The 23,700-nt window shown below is 37.5% G+C and overlaps 1 protein-coding gene across 8 annotated transcripts in view; it reads right to left on the reverse strand.

Annotated features, from left to right (window-relative positions):
* Positions 1-23,700, reverse strand: part of CD55 (CD55 molecule (Cromer blood group)) — a 49,140-nt gene that overhangs the window by 16,725 nt on the left and 8,715 nt on the right. For 2 of the 8 annotated variants that reach the window (XM_042976902.1, XM_042976903.1), the window contains exons 6-10: positions 21,853-22,041; positions 14,779-16,188; positions 11,279-11,299; positions 6,061-6,130; positions 2,425-2,740 (exon numbers count right to left, since the gene is read on the reverse strand). In XM_042976902.1, the coding sequence (XP_042832836.1) occupies positions 2,581-2,740; positions 6,061-6,130; positions 11,279-11,299; positions 14,779-16,188; positions 21,853-22,041 (1,850 nt within the window). In that variant the 3' untranslated portion in view covers positions 2,425-2,580. The other 6 variants (XM_042976907.1, XM_042976904.1, XR_006214219.1 and 3 more) reach the window with 5 other exon arrangements.

Below are 23,700 nucleotides of genomic sequence, written 5' to 3' on the forward strand. Positions count from 1 at the left end.
GTTTGCACTTTCCATTCCCGCTATGTGAATCTCCTCTATTTGTCCTTCCTTAATTCACACCCTGTCTCGAACGCCTCCCTGCCCACCACGCGCTCGTGTAGCAAAGATAGCTTAGATACTCCCTGTATTCTGTACGGGTGATTGCTGGAATATTCGTAATTCTACACTTTTTCTCTCACTGTGTTAGTTTTGCTTTTCCTGTGATAGAACCTAAGCAAATTGGGGGTAGCCACTGTGTTGTAGATCTTGGTAAGCACACACCTAGCACATGGTGACCTGCACATAGTAGGCGCTCAGGTGTTTTTCTAACTGAATCGTTGTTATGCTCGCTGCTACCCCAGGAAGCACCAAACTGTCACAAAGTAGGCGGAGCAGGCCCTCTTATTTAACAAACAAATGGATTAGTAGCTATATGTGGCTACATGCAGAACTTCTAGGAAAGTTCAAAAAATTTCCTAATATTAGAAGCTATTAGGAAATTATTGTTAATCTCGTTAGTTGTGATGATTGTGGTTAGGTAGAATACATGTCCTTCTTGTTAGAAATCATATTGAAGTATTTATAGTGAAATACCATGATGCATATGATGTTTAAAATACTTTAACAACAAAATGGATGAAGCAATATGGCAAAATAATTATTGTTAACTTTAGTTATATGTATATGCTAGTCTATTCCAGCCCTTCAAACGTAATCGGTAAGATGAGAAGAATGGATAATCATCTAGAAATTAATGTGATTGTCCTTAGGTAAATTAATAACAAGTGACACAACTCTTATATGAGAATATGACATGCTTGAGGTAGTACAATATGGCATAATTTACAAGTAACTTAAGGGGCACCTGGGTGGCTTAGTTGGTTCAGCATGGGACTCTTGCTGAAATTTTGGCTCAGGTCATGATCCCAGGGTCATGAGACCGAGTCCCGAGTCAGGCTCTGTGTTGAGCGTGGAACGTGCTTAAGATAATCTCTCTCTCTCTCTCTCTCTCTCTCTCTCTCTCTCTCTGTCTCTGTCTCTCTCTCTCAGTGCCTGAGTGGCTCAGTCGGTTAAGTGACCAACTTCAGCTCAGGTCATGATCTTGCGGTCCGTGAGTTCAAGCCCCACCTCGGGCTCTGTGCTGACGGCTCAGAGCCTGGAGCCTGCTTTGGATCCTGTGTCTCCCTCTCTCTCTGCTCCTCCCCCGGCTCATGCTCTGTCTCTCTCCGTCTCTCAAAAATGAAAAAATGTTAAAAGAAATTAACTCTGCCCCTCCCCTGCTCACGCTGGCTCTCTAAATAAATAAATAAGTAAATAAAAGTAACTGAAAATGTTTCGCACCAGGAGAACCAAATGATAGCATTATTAAGTACTTATGAGATGCAGGAAAATAATCTCCTATTTAGAAATAAATATTTATATTTAAGAAAATAAATTTCAAGTACTACATGAGACAAAAATGCAATCCATTATTTATTTCCATTTAGGGAAAATAAATTTTTCTTTACATATCTTCTTGAATTTTTCTTGCTATACATGTAAAATCAATGCGTTCACTGACATGAATAAATATAAATAAATTAATCTTAATATTATAAAAGAATAAGATTTAGGATTTGGCTATGAACACCCCCTACTTCAGAAATATAGACTCTTATGTTAATATTGTAATATACTTTTAAAGACATTAAGTCAATGAAGATACCTTTCAACCTTTCACAGGGGTCTTTCTCCAAAAAAAAAAAAAAAAAAAAAGATTGTTTTTAAACAAAATGATAGCCAAAGAATTACTTCTTCATTCTGTGTTCCCCCATTTCCACCAACTAACCCCAGAAAAATCAATGCTCTTGGGTCATTAGCATATTTTTCCTTTAAAAAATTTTGCCAACGCCTTCAGCCTCATCATAATGGAATAAGAAAACAGGACAATGCCTAATAGTCAAGAGTTATTTTACCATATGGTTCATCTCTCTTTGGCAAGTCTGCTCAGAAGAGACTTGCGGTTTTTTGTCTTCAATATCCAATCACTGTTTTTAATATTTAGTTTTCTTTGTAAACAAAAGTAACATTACACATCTAGTGAAAAAACTCACTTATTTCCTTCACATTCACGTTCACGTTCTAAGCGTGAACAAACCTCTGCACTTTCCTACGCTTTAAGGAAAGTGATCACTCTAAATCTTGCAAGTGGTTCTATTTTCAAGAGGTTCAGGACAGACCTGCTCCACTGATTTTCCTACGCCCCGTAAAGACAGTGATAACATGAGAAATGACGAGCACTATTACATTTATTGTGTCCATTCCTCCACAAGGTTCTAAGAAACTAGAAATATTCTGCACACTTGTGTATATTTTCTTCTGATCTCTTCTTCGGCTAAGTCAGCTAGCCGACGGTTACTAGCGTCATAAGCAAAACTGTCAATGTTATACATGTGTGTCCTGAAAGTTAAAAAAGAAAATTAAAGTCAAAATAATTTTATTGATTGATGATACACATTAATCTTTTGGTTATATGTGATAAACGATGAAAATTAATCCGTTAATGCAGCATGCAAAACAAATGGAAATTAGTAAGTCATCCAACCTCAGCCAGGGTAGACTTTAGTGTTTAGTTGCTATAGCAACTAAAATAGGATACCTGAGTTTTTTAGTTTCTTGAAAATAAGCAGTCAAATTAGACTCAATGAAGATACTTTCAGAATAAAAGTCAATGAAAACCCCTGCTACATGTGCAATAGAGGAAAGTTTCGTCAAAAGACACCTAGAGAAAGACACCCAGAAAATTTCACAGATACGTTTATATTATGGTATTTTGGCATCATAATTTTGTATAATATAAAAGGGCTGTAAGATCTATAAACGTGACTTACGAAAGATACCGTAAAACCAATTTTAATATTTCCTACACACTGGAAATTCTAAAAGCCACCAACCAAACCGGAGAAATGCAAATACAAATACACTATAAGCCAATCATCTCACGATGCAAATAGTCATAAGAAAGGCATTCCTATTTGTAAGTCCCAATGCATCCACCTTTTGTTTTACGAGATATTTGCGGTTTTGCTAGCATCCAGTCATTACAATAAGCTGAGTGCAAAACCCAAGGCGAGACGATGAACACAGAGTTGGAGGACACGGCACGCGAATGAGAGACTCAATGAGTTAGTCACTCAATCATGAAAACCAATTCTGACAAGTCCTTGAACAGTCACAGGTTAAGTCCCGCCCCAGTGTACTGATGGACATTCTGCAAGACACAGAGATGCGACTTTGTAAAACCATATACCTTTTAGAACTGACCAGAGGTTTGACTTCTGAGGTATCACCAATCACGGTGAAATTACGAAAGACAACTGCATGCTTTTCTGTTTTCATGTATGTAATAAGAGCTGAGTAGTGGAGAAGGAAAACACCAATTGAATTATATAATGGTAATTTCAACCGAAAAGCAAGATCAGCATTCCCTTACAACCGGGTCCCTCTTTTGAACTAAAACTCATCACCCAAACCCAACATTTCTAAAAAGAAGTAAGCAAATCCTTTGATAGGCAAACATGAAGGATCACCAGGCGAAGGTACATTATCACCTTCATACTCATTAACCCTTTCCCAGTCCCTATTAAGACCCAATGTTTAATTAAATCAGTATGAGATCTGGAGTATAACCAGGAATGTATGAACTTCGCTCTTACCTTCAACAGCTTATACTTGCAAAACTAGGCAAGTGGAGTGTTTTTTTTTTAAGGGCACTTGAAAAAGGCAAATTCCTCCTCAGGGGTTTGCGCAAACTTCTGTGATTCAGAAATAGGGGAACTAGGTTTATTGCAAAACCCCAGTGAAATTCAAAACAGGTATTTTCTCCTTCTATGTCTCAGCACTTTTCATCCTATTAAAACCATCATGGCTGATTACTTTACTAAAGTACGTAAAGAAACTGAAGCAGCCCAGAGAGCGCCCAATACACTCCACCTTCCCTTCCACCCCTCTCACCTACCAAGCACTGGCTTTGGAAGGCAAACTGATAATGCTCTAATTCAAGAGGAGAGCTGGAATGAGGGCAAAGAAGTACAGAAGATGGGCAGTCTACTGTTTTTTTCCACAGTAGTTTTGCTAAAGCATCTGTACCAATGCAACTCACTTAATAGGTCTTAGAATTCTGTATGTTTTTGGTGGAGTCTAAAACACGTTCTTAAAAAGCTTCTGAAAAATCTGAACTCTTTTACTACATTTGCTATTATAGCAATAAAACATATATATATATATATATATATATATATATATAATACTTTATTGGCAGTAAACAAATAGCTGTAAAAACTATTTTAAAAACCCACAAAGCCCAGGACCCAGTGGTCAGATAATTTTACTGGAAGACTGAACCATTCAGTGTTTTAAAGAACATTTACATAATTTAGCTTATAATAGGCTTAAATCATATTGTTAATTTAAGGAGAAAGGTAAGAGTCACAGAGGGTAAAAAGTAGATAGCTCACATCAACCCCCAAATTAAAACAAGCCATTTAGTAACAGCATTAAAATATAGTTGTTTCGAGGGGCCTGGGTGGCTCCGTTGGCTAAGCATCCGACTCTTGATTTTGGCTCAGGTCATGGTCTCACAGTTCATGGGATTGAGCCCCACATCCAGCTCTGTGCTGACAGCACAGAGCCTCCTTGGGATTCTCTCTCTCTCCCTCTCTCTCTGCCCTTTCCCTGCTTGCACTCTCTCTCTCAAAATAAATAAATAACATATATATGTATATGTATATACATACATATAGATGTATACATATGTATACTTGAATTATTTCTAAACTGCCTTAATGCCTATTTTTTATCAATTTAAAACCATATATTTCTTATTAATTCAAAACAACCATATATATGTATATGTGGTATATGTATATATATACATGTATATATATGTATATATGTGGTAATATGTATATATATGGTATGTGTATATGTGGTATATGTATATATATACATATGTATATGTATATATATACATATGTAATGTATATGTATATATATGCATATGTAATATATATATACATATGTAATGTATATATACATATGTAATGTATATGTATATATGTATATGTACATATGTATATATATACATATACCACATATACATATATATATGGTTGTTTTGAATTAATAAAAAATATATGGTTGTTTTGAATTGATAAAAAAATAGATAGGCATTAGGGCAGTTTAGAAATAATTCAAGTTTATATGAACTCTATAGTAAGTTTTCTGAACAGAGGAGGGTCAAGTTAAATAATCCTCTGTTGACAGGAAATGTCAGAGCCAACCAAGGCATCATATGTAAAATACATTTAATGCAGGTCAGATGTTCCAAATCATACCGACTTTTTTTTTTTTTTTTAATGTGTTGCTGTTTTACCATCTGAGGGCTTTCCATGTGCCAAGCAATATTCTACCTTCTTCTTTATGGTGGGCAACTCATTCGATCCTTACTACCATCCCCTGAGGCAGGTACTATGCTTCTCCCACTTTACAAATAAGAAAACGGAGGCATTAGAGAGATGAAGTTACCCGTTGTCACATGGCACATAAAGTGTAGAGCCAGGTGGATTCAAAGCAAGTGGTCAGGCTCCTGAGCCCGCCCTCCTAACCAATGGGCTGTTTTTAGGTGTTTTGGTGTGTTTTAATAAATACGACTCAGAAAAAGGCTACCCACAGACAACGTTAACAATATGTTAGAGTCTGACTTTTCTTGGGGTTTTGCTCTGTGTAACACAGATCCTATCGTAAGTTGTACTGAGTAGGGACACAAGGTGATTTGATTAATAGATGGCAAAGTGAGAATTTGGCTTTCAAATCACTTGCCTTTGAAATGTTAATGTCCTTGAATTTACTGAAAAATTAAAAAAAAAAAAAAAAAGACACAAAGTCTGTTGACCCAGGGTTGTAATTACAGAGAAAAGGAATAAAGAGATAGATTTCAAAGCATACAATTAAGCTAAGAAAGTTACCTTCTGGTAGAGTGTCAGGTTTTACTGGAAAGAAGCTAAGAACAATTTTTTTTAAATCATCAGAATTTCTGCTCACCCTGATTTTCCATAGTGCCAGACAATTTTGCCTAGAATTAGGGTACCAATTACAGTACCAGCAACAAGTCCTTGAGGAGGAAAAAATTTAGTAACACAGTTAATAGAAACATGAACAATTACATATACTATGCAGTTTCACAAAGACAAATACATTGGATATGAGACAAGTTAAAGAAAAATAGGAGACCATGAATGACAGTTTGTGTATAGCTTTTTTATGTCACGTTTGACAGTAAAAATTGCATGGTACTTATCCTGCTTTCTTTCAAAGCAAAATGAAATAAAATATTTAAAGTATCACCGTGCTCAAATAAAATTTGTTTAACGGGTTGGAGAGGATAATGAAGTGTTTCAACCTGACCATGTTCAATTTTATGATGACTGCCTTATGTAATTTTAGCACTAGGAGGTATCTTGAAGTTCACTCTCATTTTGCAGATGAGTAATTTGAGTTTCAGAAAGGTGAGAGTTACATCTGTGGTTGTTAATGGGAAGGCCGCTTAGTTCATAGTAAAGATAAGAGATGTAGGCCTTTCTCCATCACAGGAAAGGTAAGATCACCTGTGCATGGAGGGTACAACATATTTACTTTGCTTACAGAATAAGCCCTCCAGTGTTTAGTCTTTTGTAGATAAAATTTCAGTTAGGAAAGCTAATATTTACTTTTAGGATTAAATGCACTATTTTGAGTTGAACGATAGAACAACAATTGGTCAAATAAGTTGGTCAACAATACTTTTTACAGTTTGATTTTTACACATAATCTTTCTTCTCAAAACCCACCCATTTGCCCTTTGTCTATGCCATTCTTGGTCTCCCTTTTCCTCCCTACTTCACCCTCTAGGGTCCTTGAAATCTATTATTTAGATCTGTATTGCATAGGAAACTACAGATAACAAAAGGAAAGCAACTGAGTGAGGTTAAATGTGGCCAAATCACAAATCAGTTCCAAATCAGCCAAATACAGATGTCACACAATCACACTGTCGTATGGATACATGATTTAACAAAACAGCTATTTCTACCACAGGTAAGTTTTTATAGTATTTTACCCAATCAATTTCTTTAACTGATTCTCTACCACATCATTAGCGTGGAAAGACTGTATTCATAAAATATATCATGGCTCCTCAAAAATTTGGGGTTTCTTTTCCCTCCATCACTCCCCATTAACCTCTGCCATTTTCAATTGCTGAAAAACCATCCCATTTTCAATTTGAATGATAAACGAAGCTAGAAAATTTTAAAGTGATCCAGAGTATCTGGATGACAGAACTAAAATCTTACTCTTAGAACACTGATCAACGCACGTAACTCTAGAACAATGTGTGTGGAGACTCATGTTTTCACAGGGGACTAGAATAAAATACAGAAATAGGAGAAACAGGATTCTACATAAATGATTCTTTAGCAAATAATAAGAGTATTACCCTCCAAATTATAAGCAAAGAAAACTTTAAGGTATAAAGGCAATAGTTACGTTCTCAAAATTCACTTGGTATCTACAGAAAACCAACCCAAGGGTGTTAAGACTTACCACTTGGAATAAATGAGGCAATGAGATTATGATTATGACAGCAACATTCTTAGTCATTAACTGCAGAGTTTTTAGGTAGGAAAATTACATAATTTTACAAAATGGGTTTCTGCCAAGTAAAAGGAGTGTTTTAGCAATGGTCCTCATTGTATAGAATAATACTTAGTGTTTAAAACATCGCAAAGCAGTTTGCCACCTTGTATCCCGTTACTCCAATAACTAGTGCAGTACTTGGCAAATAGTAGGAAGTGTTTAGTAAATATTTATTAAATTACACTGAATGATGGATCTTCTTTTTACATAAGAGAAAACCGAGACCAAAAAAGGGTGAGGTGATCGGTTTATTACTGGAGAGAAACGTATATCTAACCCCAGGCTCTGGTCATGATTTTAACTGTTTATAGTATTCTCAGTAAAAATACCTGAAGTTATTCAAGCCCAATTTATATCAGATGGAGTACCTTCTCCATTTCTGAAGAACCCAAGTCAGATTCCACATACAAGATCTGACGTTAATTTAGTGATGCTTTTTCTGAAGAAATGTGAATTTGTCTCCTCACTTCAAAAGGTCTCACTTATATTGTTAATAAAGTGGAAATGTAGTCCAGATGCTATATAAAAAAAAAAAAACAAAAACTTAAAAAGTTGTGAATGGGTTGTTCTTCCTTCTAATCCTATTTAACAAAACAGAATAAAGGAACTGACGTCTGTGGACAAGTGAAGTCACAACAGAAAGAGATTTTTTTTTTTTGGTGGAAAAAGAATGTGCTTGATTAAACCTTAAATTTTTATTTCCAGATTGAGAAACCAGAATTCAACACTGCTTCCTCAGCAACATCCATAGGACCCTGTTAGGGTTTTGCTACCATCAATGGCTTTTCTGTGCCTCCGTACTTTTTAAGTGGGAGACGTTCACACTTCTCTTGCCAGCCTAAGAAGATCAATGAAAAATGCTATAATTATGCCACCTGACTTCTTAACTTTGAGTAACTTATAGACAATTGAAGTCATTTTTTATAACGGGATTTAAGTTTGTCATACACAGAGACGGGTAATAGCACACACCAAAGACCTCGTATTACAGCATCCGATGCCTTTCAAATACACTGATGATTCACGAGTCTTGGAAATACACTTCCACTTGGGCTAGTCTGTAACATATGCCGTATGCAGGCGGATATGTATAAAGCATAAATGAATAAGCATGTGATATTAAAGGCTACAGAAAAAGCATTTTAGATATTTCACTGAGTAGTCTCTAATTTTTTCTTAAATATTCCTTCAGCGGACCTGTTAACCACCATGAGAAATTTATGAATGTCACAATATGGGATTTCAGCAATGACGGGGGAAAGAAGTAAAGAACCAAGACCACATTAATTTTCAAATTTGAGTTGTGCAGGTTTTTGTATAGGACAAGAATCTTTCTATCCTTTTGAGTACCTAGTGCTGGAGAAACAAGTCAAGCCTCCATTGAAGCACCTAAGAGCTGTGTGACCTCGGGTAAGTTACAAGTCTTGCAAAAACAGTTCTTTCCGCTAAAAAAAATGGGACATAGAGACACTGTAAGATGTTTTGAGAAGTAAATAAAGTAATACATATAAGAATCTCACGACAGGACTTGCCACTCAGCCAACACGCAAATATTACTTTAATAAAGGACTGTTCTTATTCTTTGGTGTGGCCAGAGGGAGTTGTTAAAACTGTCAGAACACCATCTTAGGAAAACAACAGTGACTGCATTCTAGGACTTCTTTAAGCTACTATTTATTGAATGTTGAACACCGTGCTGGGAGTTTTCATATCCTACTATCTCATTCGGCTTTAAAGACTTTAAATAGGGATCATAAAAAGAGAAAACCGGGACTCAGATTAAGCTCAATCAGTGGGGCTGAATAATTACTAAATTAAACAAAACAAAACAAACCAGGATTCAAACCAAGGTCTGCCTGACTCCAAAGCCCAAGCCTGTCTTCTTCTATACAATGTTGGCATAAAAAACAAAACCAGAAACAAGAGCGAAAACAAAATACAACTATGAAGAGCATGTATTCTCAGTGGGGTGTAGTATCATCCCAAGAGGCTGAAAAAAATCTTACTTTCTTACGTATAAAGATATAAATGCAGTATATAAATAGATTTGCATTATATTTGTGGTAGTAAAATGTCACAGGGAGACCATTAGTGGGGGGAAATGTCTAAACTGTTCCTTGAGGGAGAGAAGGCAATAATGAAAAAAAAAAAAAAAAAAAAAAAAAGATTGGCTACACGAGTGCTGAGCAAGCATAACGTATACACTTGCGGGATCGCCGTATTGTACACCTGAGACTAAGGGAAAATGAGTGTCTGTTACACTCAAATAAAAACAACGCACAAATATAAATAACAAACAGAATGAGAAAAGCGGCCCGATTCACAGAACACATTGAAGAAATAAGGATAACGTTTAGGTTTATATGTTACAAAGCTAGGATCCCAAAGAGAACGAGCACTGCAGATCTTCTTTAAGAAGGGAAGAGCTCCTCTTTATTTTTGAGCACAAGTTGGAATTACAACTACCCCCGAGAGAAAGTTTCTGGAAGATCGCACAGTCCACAGTTCAAGAATGTCAGAGAAAATAAGCACTTCAGACCTACATCCGATGCTACTGGGCAGCTGAGAAAAAGCCCACCCGTTAGACTCACCATTCTTAACATTAAATCATGAAATCGTGAGATTTTCATTTAGAATACGTTTATTTCTATTTAAAATATCAAACAGACAAAGTGAATTCCGACTGTTCAAATCTCTCAAGATAAATACTTTAGCTGAGGAGAGGTTCATTCAAAATATAAAAGAACTATAAATAATAATAATAAATACCTGATTTCAGCCTTAGGCCCTTGTCTCACTAATGCATATATAGATAGGAGACTTTGGCTTATAAGGATATAATTTTGAAATACTTTCTTTATAAGAGTATATCTTCTAGTGGGTATGATTAATATGCCAACTTAGCTGTATTGCTTTTGAACAAACATTTCTTTTACCATCTTCGTTAGGAGTTATTAATCTTCTTGTTAAAAGGTATAATACCAGATAATGTATTTAAGAACAACAAAAAAGAACTGGGACCAAAACTAGAATAAATGGCGACACGGTAGGTCCTCAGGTCTACGCCAACGGAATATTTTTTAAAGCTAACTTTGCTTTAAATCACTGATAGGGCAGGTAAATGGAAGAGGATATCACCAAAGGCACTCTGCTGTCTCTGGAATGGGACCGAAGTCTAGAAACACTCAAGGAGTAGTTTATGATTACTTGTAGAATACTGGAGGCTTAAAAACTGTATTGGTACCTGCCTCTTCTTTGTTGTTCTTTGGCCCCTAGCCTGACGATGCATTGAGACAATAAGCATTCAATAATACCTGATTGACTGGCCACATGATTTGAAGTTGCCCTAAAACTACCTTGGAACAAGAACACGGTTGGGAATCCTTAGGAACATACCGAGTACCTAATGGTGTCCACCAAATACGTCGATAAAATGGATTTACCTGTTTTCTCTTCGATACCCTTAAACACTGCATTTTAATAGTATTCCTAAGACACTTGAAAGACAAGATTCTCTTCCAGGAATATGGATTGTACATCCCACAGTGATGACAATTTCTTTTAACTGCCGAAGAACCGAACTTACCAATTGCAGCGATGTTAGCATCTGAAGAAGGAAAAAAAAAAAAAAAGAATTACAAAAAAAATAAATAAAGTCAATGATTTCCTAGCAATTTTATTTATCAACAAAATGCACTTCAAAGTTCAAAAGGAACTCAGATTTTCATAACTAAAAGAAATAATTGTAAGTAAATTTATGAAACACTTATGTATTAACTTAAACAACATATACCACAGTGCGTATCTATTCAGCAGTCAACACTGTAAATATGAAACATGACTAAGAATACTGCAACAAACACCATATAATTTGGGACTTGATGGCAAGAAGCGAGTTTGAAAGCTTAAATAGTAAACTGCAATCCAATCCTATGACCGAGAAACTATCAGAAACTGAAGTCTCTTTCAGCAGACTCTATCAAAACTCAAATTACCAGAGCACCTTAGTTTTTATACCTTTCAATGACTGTGAATGAGGCAAGTGAAGGCAATGAAGCAAACTTCACTTTCACGTAAATATATTTATAGTAAGATTCTGCTCTCTTAAGTAGTGAACAAATATACTCACGGGACCACTGAGAACAGGCAATATTACACAGCAGAAAAAGCACAGGACTGGGAGCTGGCAAACAGGTGTATACCCCCCCCCCCAATTTTCTCCCTAGTACTAGGCACGGTCTGAATCCTACAAATTAATCTCTGTGCCTTGAATGCACCATCTATAAAATGAACCTAAAAAGACTTATTTTGCAAGCTTGTTATAAGGGCTAGTGTCCAGAAATGGAAAGTGCATGGTACATGCTGTAATCGTAAGGACCCAGTTAAGTGACAGCAACTACTTTCTTTTTCCATATGAGCAAAAAGTGGTAGATGATATTTAAAGAGTAAGTTAATTACTTAAAAGAGAGAAAATTGACCCCAAATATTGGTTGTATTTTTATCACAATGTTTGACTTAGGTTTAATTTATTTTTTTCAGGTTTAGTTTAAGTTTGTTAAATTATCTTGTATTTTTTTTTTTTTTTTTTGGCAGAAAGAAATATTTCAACAAAGTTAGCTCTATAACAAATTTATATAAAGTGAAACTTATGGGCGCCTGGGTGGCTCAGTCGGTTAAGCGTCTGACTTCAGCTCAGGTCGTGATCTTGTGGTTCGTGAGCTCTTGCCCCACGTCGGGCTCTGCGCTGACAGCTCAGAGCCTGGAGCCTGCTTCGGATTCTGTGTCTCCCTCTCTCCCTCCCTCCCCTGCTCATGCTCTGTCTCTCTCTGTCTCAAAAATAAATAAAAAATTAAAAAAAAAATTTTTTTAAGTGAAACTTATGGGGCACCTGGATGGCTCAGTTGATTAAGTGTCTGACTCTTGATTTTGGCTTAGGTCGTGGGATAGAGTCCTGCTTTGGGCTGCGTGCCGTGCGGAGCCTGCTTGGGATTCTCTCTCTCCCTCTGTCTATCCCTGCCCTGCTCATGCTCTCTCTTTCTCTCAAAATAAATAAAAAAGTTTTTAAAAAAAATTTAAGGGACACCTGGGTGGCTTAGTCGGTTAAGTGTCCAACTTCAGCTCAGGTCATGATCTCTCAGTTAGAGGGTTTGAGCCCCGCATCGGTCTCTGTGCTGACAGCTCAGAGCCTGGAGCCTGCTTCGGATTCTGTGTCTCCCTCTCTCTCTGCCCCTCCCCTGCTCATGCTCTGTTTCTCTCTCAAAAATAAACAAATGTTAAAATATTTTTTTTAATTAAAAATAAAGTGAAACTTATTTCTCTTTTCCATGCTCTATGAAAAATTGGATGTATTCAACCTAAACCATTTAGGTTGAAGACGTCAAATAACCTCCTACAAGTGTTGAAAGTAACAAACTAAATATAAAGGTGTCAACGTAAGCTATAAAACCGATATTGAGTACCAAAAGTCAAGTTAGATGATGAAATATATGCCATACTGCTCACATAAATTATAAAAACATACAAAACAATATCATGTACCACTAATGTAAATACACATACAACACGAGAATTAAAACGTAGATAGGATGCTTACACACAGACCTCAAGGCAGTAATTGCCTTGAGGGAGACAGAAATGGTGACATAGAACAGTGTCTGCAATGTTCAAATTCTTAAAAATACCCAGGTAATGGCAAGAAAGACTTCAAGATAACAACTGTGAAATGTATGAAATTGTTACAAAAATATGGTCACAATGTGTATAACTGTCTTTGAAAAAACACAGTTATTTGATGCCATTGAGGAATGACTCAAAGCAGGTAGGAAGGGGTTAAGATTCTGTGTATTTGCACGTATTTGGCTTTTTACCTAATGGAATCAAGAAATATACAAAGGAAATTTCAACAATGATATCTGTAATGTTTTCAGCTCTTAAAAATCGTCTGGGGTGATGGCAAAATAGACCTCATCATAGCAGTTATAAAACCTGAACAAAATATGCAAAAACATAATGACGGTGATTTGATGGCACCAGAGGGTACAGGAAGACAGGCAGAAATTGGTCAAGACCAAAAGAGGGAGAAGAACTGCCTGGAACGCAGTTTGTGTGTTTGCCGGGAAGGAAATCCCTGGCCATATGGTGTAAGGGGCAGAATGCCAGGGGCCTACTGGCTGGATAAGTCAGTGGATGGAGTTCAGGATCAACAGAGCATCTGGAAAGGGAGGAGGCAAATCTGAGGGACTTCTACGATTTTGTTTCTTGACGTTTGTGGTAGTTACACAAATATTTGCTTTAGAAAAGTTATTGAGCCACACATGGGTATTTTATGCAGTGTGTGTGTGTGTGTGTGTGTGTGTGTGTATTTGTTCAAACAAAAATTTACAACAATCTTTTAAAAATCATCTCTTGGCTCACAGTCCTATTGAGATTTTCGAAGGAACCGAAAAAAAATAGACATCTCTCATACGGAACAAGAACGTCCATAAAAATTTTGGCTACACATTAGACAAGTTATGAGACAAAAGGACATCCCAGCAGCCTGAAGCAGCAGTAACTAGTAAGAAGGGTTTCATTGGTTCACTCAACAGGTATTTCTGAAGTCTACAGCCTAGTTTACTCCACTTTTATAAAAACTGTCATTTAAAGAGCCTTGTGTTAATATAGACTATTTCAAAGAATTCTGTGTTTTCACTTACTTCGAAGACACTGTTGAGATGCTTTACCAACTCTAGGGAATCTGGAACACCCTTTAGCCTGCTTAAGGGATGGACCTCTATCAATCAACCAGACCCAGAAATCAACCTTAAGGATAGTACATGTTTGGTTCTCAGAAGGGTCTTGAAGAAGTCAACGACTCCCTAAAGCTAACATGGAAAACAGAATTTCTTCACCAATCTTAATTTAGCATTGTTTTTATGGAGCCACAATCTTTTTCTATGTTATTGTAAAATGGTTCTTTTTAAACAACTTGCCCTAGCATACTCCAAATCTGCCTCTGAAGAAAGTCAAGAGCGCTAGCATGAAAAACTCTTTCTACCGTAGCACATGAGATCCATACTCAGGAAAACCCGAACAGTGTCAACTAACCTGAAGAAAGAGTTCCTCTTCCTTTATGTGAGCTTGTTGAGCGAAAGTGCGTGGTTGCCCTGGGAACAACAGCTGAACTCTGTTTTGCTGTAATATGAGCAGAGGTCAATCTTTTTGTTGTGTGGAAACCCTTAGTTGCTGGGGCATGGACAGCGGTGGACTTTTGTGTTGCTGGAACACTCTGTGTAAATGAAATTTTTGCTGTGGTGGATCTACGGGTTGCTGGTATGGCCTGTGTAGCAGACGCATTTGCCACGATGGGCTTCTGGGCTGCCGGTGGGGTCTCTGTAGATACAGCATTTGATACAGGGAATTTTTTGGCTGTGGCTGAATCATTTGCTGTGGTAGGTTTCTGAGGAGTTGGTTGGGACTTTGTAGTTGAAGAATTTATTTTGGTGGATTTCTGAGGAGTTGGTAGGGCTTTTGTACCTGGAACATTTACAGTGGTAGGTTTCTCAGGAGTTGGTAGGGCTCTAGTAGCTGAAGAACTTATTGTGTTGGGTTTGTGAGGAGTTGATGGGGCCTTTATAGCTGAAACATTTACTGTGCTGGGATTTTGAGAAGTTGGTAGGGTTTCTGTAGCTGAAGAATTTAATGTGTCAGGTTTCTGAGGAGTTGATGGGAGCTCTGTAGCTGAAATATTTATTGTGTTGGGTTTCTGAGGAGTTGGTAGGGCTTCCACAGCTGAAGAACTTACTGTGTTGGGTTTCTGAGAAGTTGATGGGGCCTTTGTAGCTGAAACATTTACTGTGCTGAGATTTTGAGAAGTTGGTAGGGTTTCTGTAGCTGAAGAATTTAATGTGTCGGGTTTCTGAGGTGTTGATGGGAGCTTTGTAGCTGAAATATTTATTGTGTTGGGTTTCTGAGGAGTTGGTAGGACTTCCATAGCTGAAGAACTTATTGTGTTGGGTTTCTGAGAAGTTGATGGGGCCTTGGTAGCTGAAACATTTACTATGCTGGGTTTCTGAGGAGTTGGTAGGGCTTCTGTAGCTGAAGTATTTATTGTGTCAGGTTTCTGAGGAGTTGAGGGGGACTTTGTAGCTGAGGCATTTGTTGTGTTGGATTTCTGAGGAGGTAAAAGGACTTCTGTAGCTGAAACATTTACTGTGTTGAATTTCTGAGGAATTGATGGGGCCTTTGTAGCTGGAGCATTTATGGTGGTGGGTTTCTGAGGAGCTGATGGGACTCTGGTACCTGGAACATTTGTGGTGGTGGGTGTCTGAGAAGTTGATGGGGCTCCAGTACCTGGAACATTCACTGTGGTGGCTTTATGAGGAGGTGATGGGGCTTTAGTACCTGGAACATTCACTGTGGTGGTTTTCTGAGGAGCTGATGGGACTTTCGTACTTGGAACACTTGCCATTGAAGGCTTCTGAACTGCTGGCATGCCCTTAGAAATCTGGGCGTTTTCTGCGGAAGAGAATTGTACAAAAATTAGCTAAATAATGCTGTCAAGTTAAGATTTAGGAACCAACTGCTTGCTCTGTGACTTCTCCCTTTCTTCCTAAAAACACCTAAATTTGACATTTAGGAAAGCAAGTCTTATTGTGAATTTCCCAAGGACCTGAAATGCCACATTGTGTTTGCTCTGATATAAATGATACCCACAGCCAGTTAAAGTGGGTTTGCACCAAAGTAGTACTGAGGTTCGTAAACTGTTTTCTGTGTAAAGAAAGGAAACCAAAGTCAGAGTTGGTAGTAATCTCAGCCTGTGACACACCCCAAATTGAGATGTTTTCTCTCACAAAATGTCTTCCTTTGCTTATGCCAAGACCAAAGAACAACACTGGACAGACAGAGATAATCACAACATAGTTCCTTTTTCCAGTGCTTTCTGGCATGTTAGCGACCTCGGAAACGTCTTTGCTTTACTTCTTTTTTCACATAATAAAGTCAACCTGAATAAAATAACTTTTTCCTCTTGTGCTGGCTACCAACTTTACATATCCTAATTTAGTTCCTCCTTGGATTTTAGGTCAGGTAACAAATATCTGAATTTGCAGCTTCCGTTAAGATCCTATTACGAGAATCACAAATCTAAAAACCTGGCACAATTTTAGGTCTTCGGTGCCTTTTTGACTTCGCGTGGCTTGCAAATTCCTTCCTAAGGCAGCACCGAGTAGGGCGACCCATTTCACCACACACTAGAAACTGTGGTCAAGTTCTCTAATTCTGCTAAGCTTCGGTGTTCTCATGTGTGCAATGAAGATAAAAACAAAGCAGATTTTATGACATTATTGTAAGGAAGGAGAGGTATAATTGAGGTAAGTTATTCCCCACAGTTCTTGTCCTTGAAGCAACACATTTTAGCATAGTGCCAGTTCCACCAACAGACATTTTGCCCCATGCACTCCCAGGTTGTGTGTCCTTTACTTCTGCTTCCTGTGTCTACCTCAAATGACGCTGGAAAAAGGATAAGGCACATCAAATACCTAGCCAGTGGCACAGTACTTAGGCACTCAAAAATGATAGACGGTGCTCTTAGTGTAAGTAAAGCTTTTACATGGGTTTTTCCTCTAAGATGCTCACATGTAAAATTTATCCTTTGTTCCACCATGTTAGTTCTCATTTTTGACCCAGGGGGCTTACGTGCTAGTGGAGCTTAAGTTTCCTGGAAAGTGCTTCTCCGGTTACCTCTTTGTTATTTGGTGTCTAGTTTAATGCCCTCGCCATCAGAAAGCGAGCTCCGAATTATTTCAGTCTGCTGCGATATACTGTGATCTAGAGCCCAGAATACGGTCAATGTTCCATGCACCCTTGAAAAAAAAAGTTTTTCAGGGTTCCGTGCTCTTAAGAGTACTGAATGAAATATGCTTATATGAAAATATATCAGTTTTTTAAAGTTTAACCGTTGCTTCTGTATTCCTTTTGGTTGCTTGTTCTATCAGCTATTGAAACAGGTATGTAGAATTCTCAAACTATAATCATGGATTTGTCTATTTTTCTTTCTGTCCATTTTTAACAATGTGTGGATTGAAGCTTTTTTTCAAGTGTTCATAGATCGTAGATCGTGATAGATTCCTGTTGAACTGACCCCCTTTGTCATTATGTACTCTCTTACCTTACATATGCCTTAATACTAATAGAATTGCATGAGCTGTTTTTATTTACTTATTGATTTTTGGTAATTGTTTGCAAAGTATATTTTTCCATCTTTTATGTCTGACCATTCAGTGTTCTTATCATTAAATTGGGTCTCTTGTAAAGCAGATAGTTGTTTTTTGTTTTTTGTTTTTTTAAATCCGGTCTGGCAATCTTACTTAAATTACACTTAGTATAATTACTGATACAGTTGGGTTTATATCAAACACCTTACTCTTAGTTTGCCATTCCACCCATCTATTTTATGTTTCTCTTCCTCTCTTGTTTCCTTTTGGAAGAACCATTCATTAACATTCCCTTATTAGCTTATGATTTCTACATTCTGTCACTATTATTTTCATGATGGCCCTAGAAAGCATGGCATGTATTAAACTAGAGGTAAATTATGCAAATTAACATCTTTACCACTTTTTAGTATTGCCAGAACCTTGTAACATCTGAATTCAATTTGCCTCCTTCTGTGTCACATCCCAGGAGGCACTACGTTGACTGTTTTGTAGAGTCCATGGTCGTGTATATAATCTTGGTAGCGTTCTTCATTTCCTTTTGCATTTTCCTGTTTTACTTGGGATTATTTTCACTCTGCTTGAAGGACTAGTTTTACTGTGTCATTCTGTGCAGGTCCGGTCTGCTGGGGACAGGTTCCCTTGGTTTTCATAGGAGAACATATCGTTTTGCATTCAGTCTTAAAGGATGTATTCACCAGGGAAAGAGCCCAGGGTGAGCAGTTCTCCTTTACTTGAAGGATTTCTTCTTGTTGTCTTTGGTTTCCATAATTTTTGTCGAGAAGTCCGTGATCAGTTGTCGCTCCTTTGAAGATAATGTGTCTCTTTGTCTCTTGGTACTTTTATCTTTATTTTAAGTTTCCAAAATTTTTGCTATGAGATGCCTGGAAATGGATTTATTTTTGTTCTGTTTAGAGTCCGGAGAACTTTTGCAATATGTTGATGTATTTCATCAGTTTTGGAACAGTGTGTCATTTCTCTGAATATTTCTATTCCTATTTATCTCCTTCTCTGTCTCTCCTCCTTAGCTAACATAGGTTAGAACAGTTTCACATGTCTCAAATATCTCCTAAAGTTGTATCTTTATTTTACATTTTTCCCCCTCTTTGTGCTTCTGGGCATTATTAATGAATCTTCCTTCCTGTTCCTAACACTGCTTCCTGCTGTGTCCAAATCACTGTGAAACCTATCTATCATGCTCTTCATTTCGGATTTTGTATTTTTCAGCTGTAGAAAGTCTACTCCATTTTTACAGACTCCAGTTCTTTGTTGAAATTCTCTATTTATCTTTTCCTTTAATAACTTAAACATATTAGTCACTTATTTTAAAGTCCTTGCCTGCTAACTCAATTATCTAGATCTCCTTCCTCTGGACTTATTTCTCCCTGGTTTGGTTATAATTTCTTGCTTCTCGCCATGCCTAATAACTTTTTTATTGTATTATAGATATTTGTATCTAAAACATTCAGAAGCTATGATCTTCCAAAGACAGGTCCCCTTTTCTGATAGGCAGACTGGCAATGGAGGTGATCACCTCCTCAGCCCATGAGGAACTGAGATGGGTCTCAGTCTTAGTAAGACTCAGTCTATTCTACCAATGCCTCCGATCCTTGGGGATGGCCCCTGTGGGCTTTTCCTGGACAACCTGGAAGATCTTTGTTTCCTCATCCCTGGGAAACTGTGGGGGATCCCAGGTCTGTCCTTCAGAGTCCCCAGCCCAACAATCCAGCCTCCTTCCCCACACAGCTTCAAAATGGTCACAAATATCTTAAGGGGGAGACTGGCTGTGTGCTTGATCCAAGCTTCTTCCTCAGATAGGTATTCATTGCTCAAATACCATTAAGATCTGAGGAATTTCATTTTGTACTTTGGAAGCTCTGGGTCTGACACCCCAGTCTCCCCTGCAGCCCAGAAATCACCAAATGACCTTTTGGAGAAACCAACACTGCATGTGAGAACCTCAATTTTCCGTGTATTTTCCTACCCCACCAGAACCATTAAAAGCTTTGCCCATTTCTTGGGGCACCTGCGTAGCTCAGTCGGTTAAGCGTTCAACTTGGGCTCAGGTCATGATCTCGCGGTTTGTAGGTTCAAACCACGCTGGGCTGACAACTCAGAGCCCGGAGCCTGCTTCGGATTCTGTGCCTCCCTCTCTCTTTGCCCTTTCCCTGCTCATGCTTGGTCTCTCTCTCTCTCTCTCAAAAATAAGTAAACATTAAAAAATAATTTAAAAATAAATAAATAAAAGCTTTGCCCACTTCTCTCTTTCCTGGCGGTGGTTTTTTTATGTGAGTTGCGACGAATCCCCAGAACAGGTGTACCTCAGAACATCTTGCCTTCACTCGCCACCCCCAGGAATTCGAGTTCATGCAGTCCTCCTTGTTCCCAGGACCTGTAACTTATGCCTTTAAAAATATGACTTAAAAGGGGGCGTCTAGGTGGCTCAATCGGTTAAGTGGCCAACTCTCGAATTTCAGCTCAGGTCATGATCTCACGGTTCATGAGTTCGAGCCCCGCATCAGGCTCTGTGCTCTTGGTGTGCAGCCTGCTTGGGATTCTCTCTCCTCCTCTCTCTCTTTCTGCCCCTCCCCTGCTCTCTTTCTCTCTCTCTCTCTCTCTCTCAAAAAATAAAAATGAATTGAAAAAATATGACTTAAAAAAATGGATCCAGATTTGGCAGTTATTGTAATAGAAACATTAGCCTACCATGGCCTACTTGGGCACTATCCTAGAGTTGTAAGCTCTAAATAACTGATGATTTAATAAAGCAGGGTAAATATGACATGTGTCAAATAGATTAAGGGGGAAAAAAAAACCACATATCACACCTCACCCATAATTAAATTAACTCAAACAATAAAATGAAATGTTCACTGCTTACATTGTCACATCTCCACATCATAATAACCGTGCTCATTAACTGTGCAGAGAACCAGCAAAATGATGCGATATGGGTAGGAGAGTGAATTGCTACATTTTCTTTGGAAACAGTGTTGATAACATCTATCAAAAGTTCAAGTGCGTATACCTTTGCTTCAGTAATTACACTGCAAGGAATTTATTGTACAAAATGTACTTGCCCACACGTGCAATTCCAGATGTATAATATTCCTTGCAGCATCTTTTGTCATAATAATTCACGAAGCAAACTAGAATCAAAAACTAAATTCCCCTCAACAGGTTAAATAAATGATACATCCATACAACAGCTATGATTAAAAAACAAATGTTGTAAAAAAATAAATATGCGTGTGTATGTTTATTTTCTAGAATCGAACACGAAAATTTGTGAACCGCGGTCACTTCTGAGGGTTTACTTCTCATTTTATACTAGTCTGCATGGTTTTAATATTACTGCTCTGTTAATGTACACCGTTTATCACACAAACCTACTTTTCACAAACACTGATATTTAAAAATCCATGCCAATGCAATTCCAAGTGTAATTATAAAAGTAGCATTTGCTTGAGTTATACCGGCATTCAAACAGGACATTGCTAAAACAAATACCACCTACTGGGACTACTATCTAGATCCCTCAGTTAAGTCTAACTTTCCCTCTTAACTGAATAAAATAAGCCACCCTACGGACCTTTGTATTAATATTAACTCATTGAAAGTAATGTGGTAAGAAGTAGCAAACTTAAGCTAATTCACTATAGCTATGAGACATTACGGTGTGTGTGTGTGTGTGTGTGCACGTGTGTATTTGTATATGCTGTGTGTGTATATGTATGTATTTATTTATACATAATCATATGTTCTCCATATCAGTGGTTCTTTCTTTCTTGGAACCCATAGACTCTTCTGAGGATCTGATAAAAAACTGTGTCCCCCAGAAAAATGCAGATATGCACATGTACAACATCGTACATTCATTTCTCAGGGGGTTCATGGAATCTCTGTAGCCCACATATAGTCCTAAAGGTAAAAATAAAACAAAAACATAACTATGCAAACTGATTACCTTTGCATTCAGGGGGCAGGCCACTCCATTCTCCTTGGTCATCTTTGACAGTACAATAAATAGAGTTCTCTCCGATCAGGGTAAAGCCTTGATTACACTGATATTTTACAGACTGTTGATAGACATAGGTTTTCCGTGGATTTTGAATGCTTCCATTGCTAATTTCTTGTGGTTCTGGACAAACAATTTCTTTAAAAAATTCCAACATATTTTAAATTAATAAAACTGCCAAGGTATTTTTACATAAGACTAAGATATGTTAAATTATTTTAAAGAATTAAAAATCTACCATTTCTCTAAATTCAGCATTATCAACAAGGGATGCTTATAAATACATATTAAGTAACGAGAATATATTTGGAGCTTTGGATGCAAATGTTGTAAAACATGAATGCTAACTTTGAGACCAATGTATAGAAATAAGATTTAGAAATAAGAAATAAGAAATAGAATAGAATAGAAATAAGAATTTAGAAATAAGAAATAAGATTTAGAATAAGAAATGGCTTAGGCATTTAAGCATCTGACTCCTGATCTTGGCTCAGGTCATGATCTCACAGTCTGTGGGATCTCGCTCTGCATCAGGCTCTGGTCTGATAGCATGGAGCCTGTTTGGGATTCTCTCTCTCTCTCTGCCCTTGTCTCAAACCCCTTCCCTGCTCTCTCTCTCTCTCAAAATATATTTTTAAAAAAAAAGAAATAAGATTTAGAACATATAAGTAAAGCAAAAATTACAATAAAGTTTGTACCTATTCCAGATCAAATTGTGCTAGAAAAAAGTAAATACTGCCAGAGTTCAGAAGTGAAAGCAGGACAGAGATTTTAAGGAGGAAATGGAACTTGAATTTAATACTGAGATGTACCCTTCTGCAAAGACAGCAGAGAAGAGGGCATTGCTCTTTATTCCAGGGAAAAATGATGCTAAAGGAAAGGAGCTTAGAAGTCAAGTGGCGGGGTGCCTGGGTGGCTCAGTCGGTTGAGCTTTTGAGACTTCAGCTCAGGTCATGATCTCATGGTCTGTGAGTTTGAGCCCTGCAATGGGCTCTGTGCTGACAGCTCAGAGCCTGGAACTTGTTTCAGGTTCTGTGTCTCCCTCTCTCTTTGCCCCTCCCCCACTCACGCTCTGTCTGTCTCTGAAAAATGAATAAACCTTAAAAAAAATAAAGAAGTTAAGTGGCATACTTGGGAAATACGAATAGATCATTTTGACAGAGCAAAATACCTTAAATGTCAGGATTACATTTTAACCTTTAGGATAAATTTTTTTAAGCATGTATTGACTCACAGCCTTTTACTTCATGTAAATTTATTGAGCAGCGGAATATGTCAAACAAATACAAGCAGGGTCTCTCTGGTTATACTATAAAAAGAGACCTCTCTCTAGAAGTTGCCCTGATTAAAAAAACAATGCAATGGTTCCACATTCTCTAGAGCCATGACGTTGTTTGTTATTTTTTTTTCCTTGAATTAGGAAAGCAATTTGATCACCTGTATACATCAAATTACGTTACGTCGAGCGGCCTTAAGTAACCAGAGAATACTAGAAAATTTATAAATTACTTTTAGGCCATCGATCAAAGCAAGAAGCAAAAACAAGTTAGTCTACTTTGCTCTGGGCTTGGGTGTCTGATAACAACACATATCACCATCGATACAGTTCAGATATTTTCCGAGTGCCTAATGCATACCAGGCATTGTTCTAGAAACAGAATTGCAAAACTAAAGAAGATACTAAGTCCTGGGTCTTCAAGCAGAGTGACAAAAAAGATTTTAATTTAATCTTTAATTAAATACAAACGATTTTAATTTTAACATGAGATAGGGAGACTTTCGGCAGAAGTGTGTTCC

Source organism: Panthera tigris, chromosome F3 (genome assembly GCF_018350195.1).
Source record: "Panthera tigris isolate Pti1 chromosome F3, P.tigris_Pti1_mat1.1, whole genome shotgun sequence".
NCBI classification, from domain to species: domain Eukaryota; kingdom Metazoa; phylum Chordata; class Mammalia; order Carnivora; family Felidae; genus Panthera; species Panthera tigris.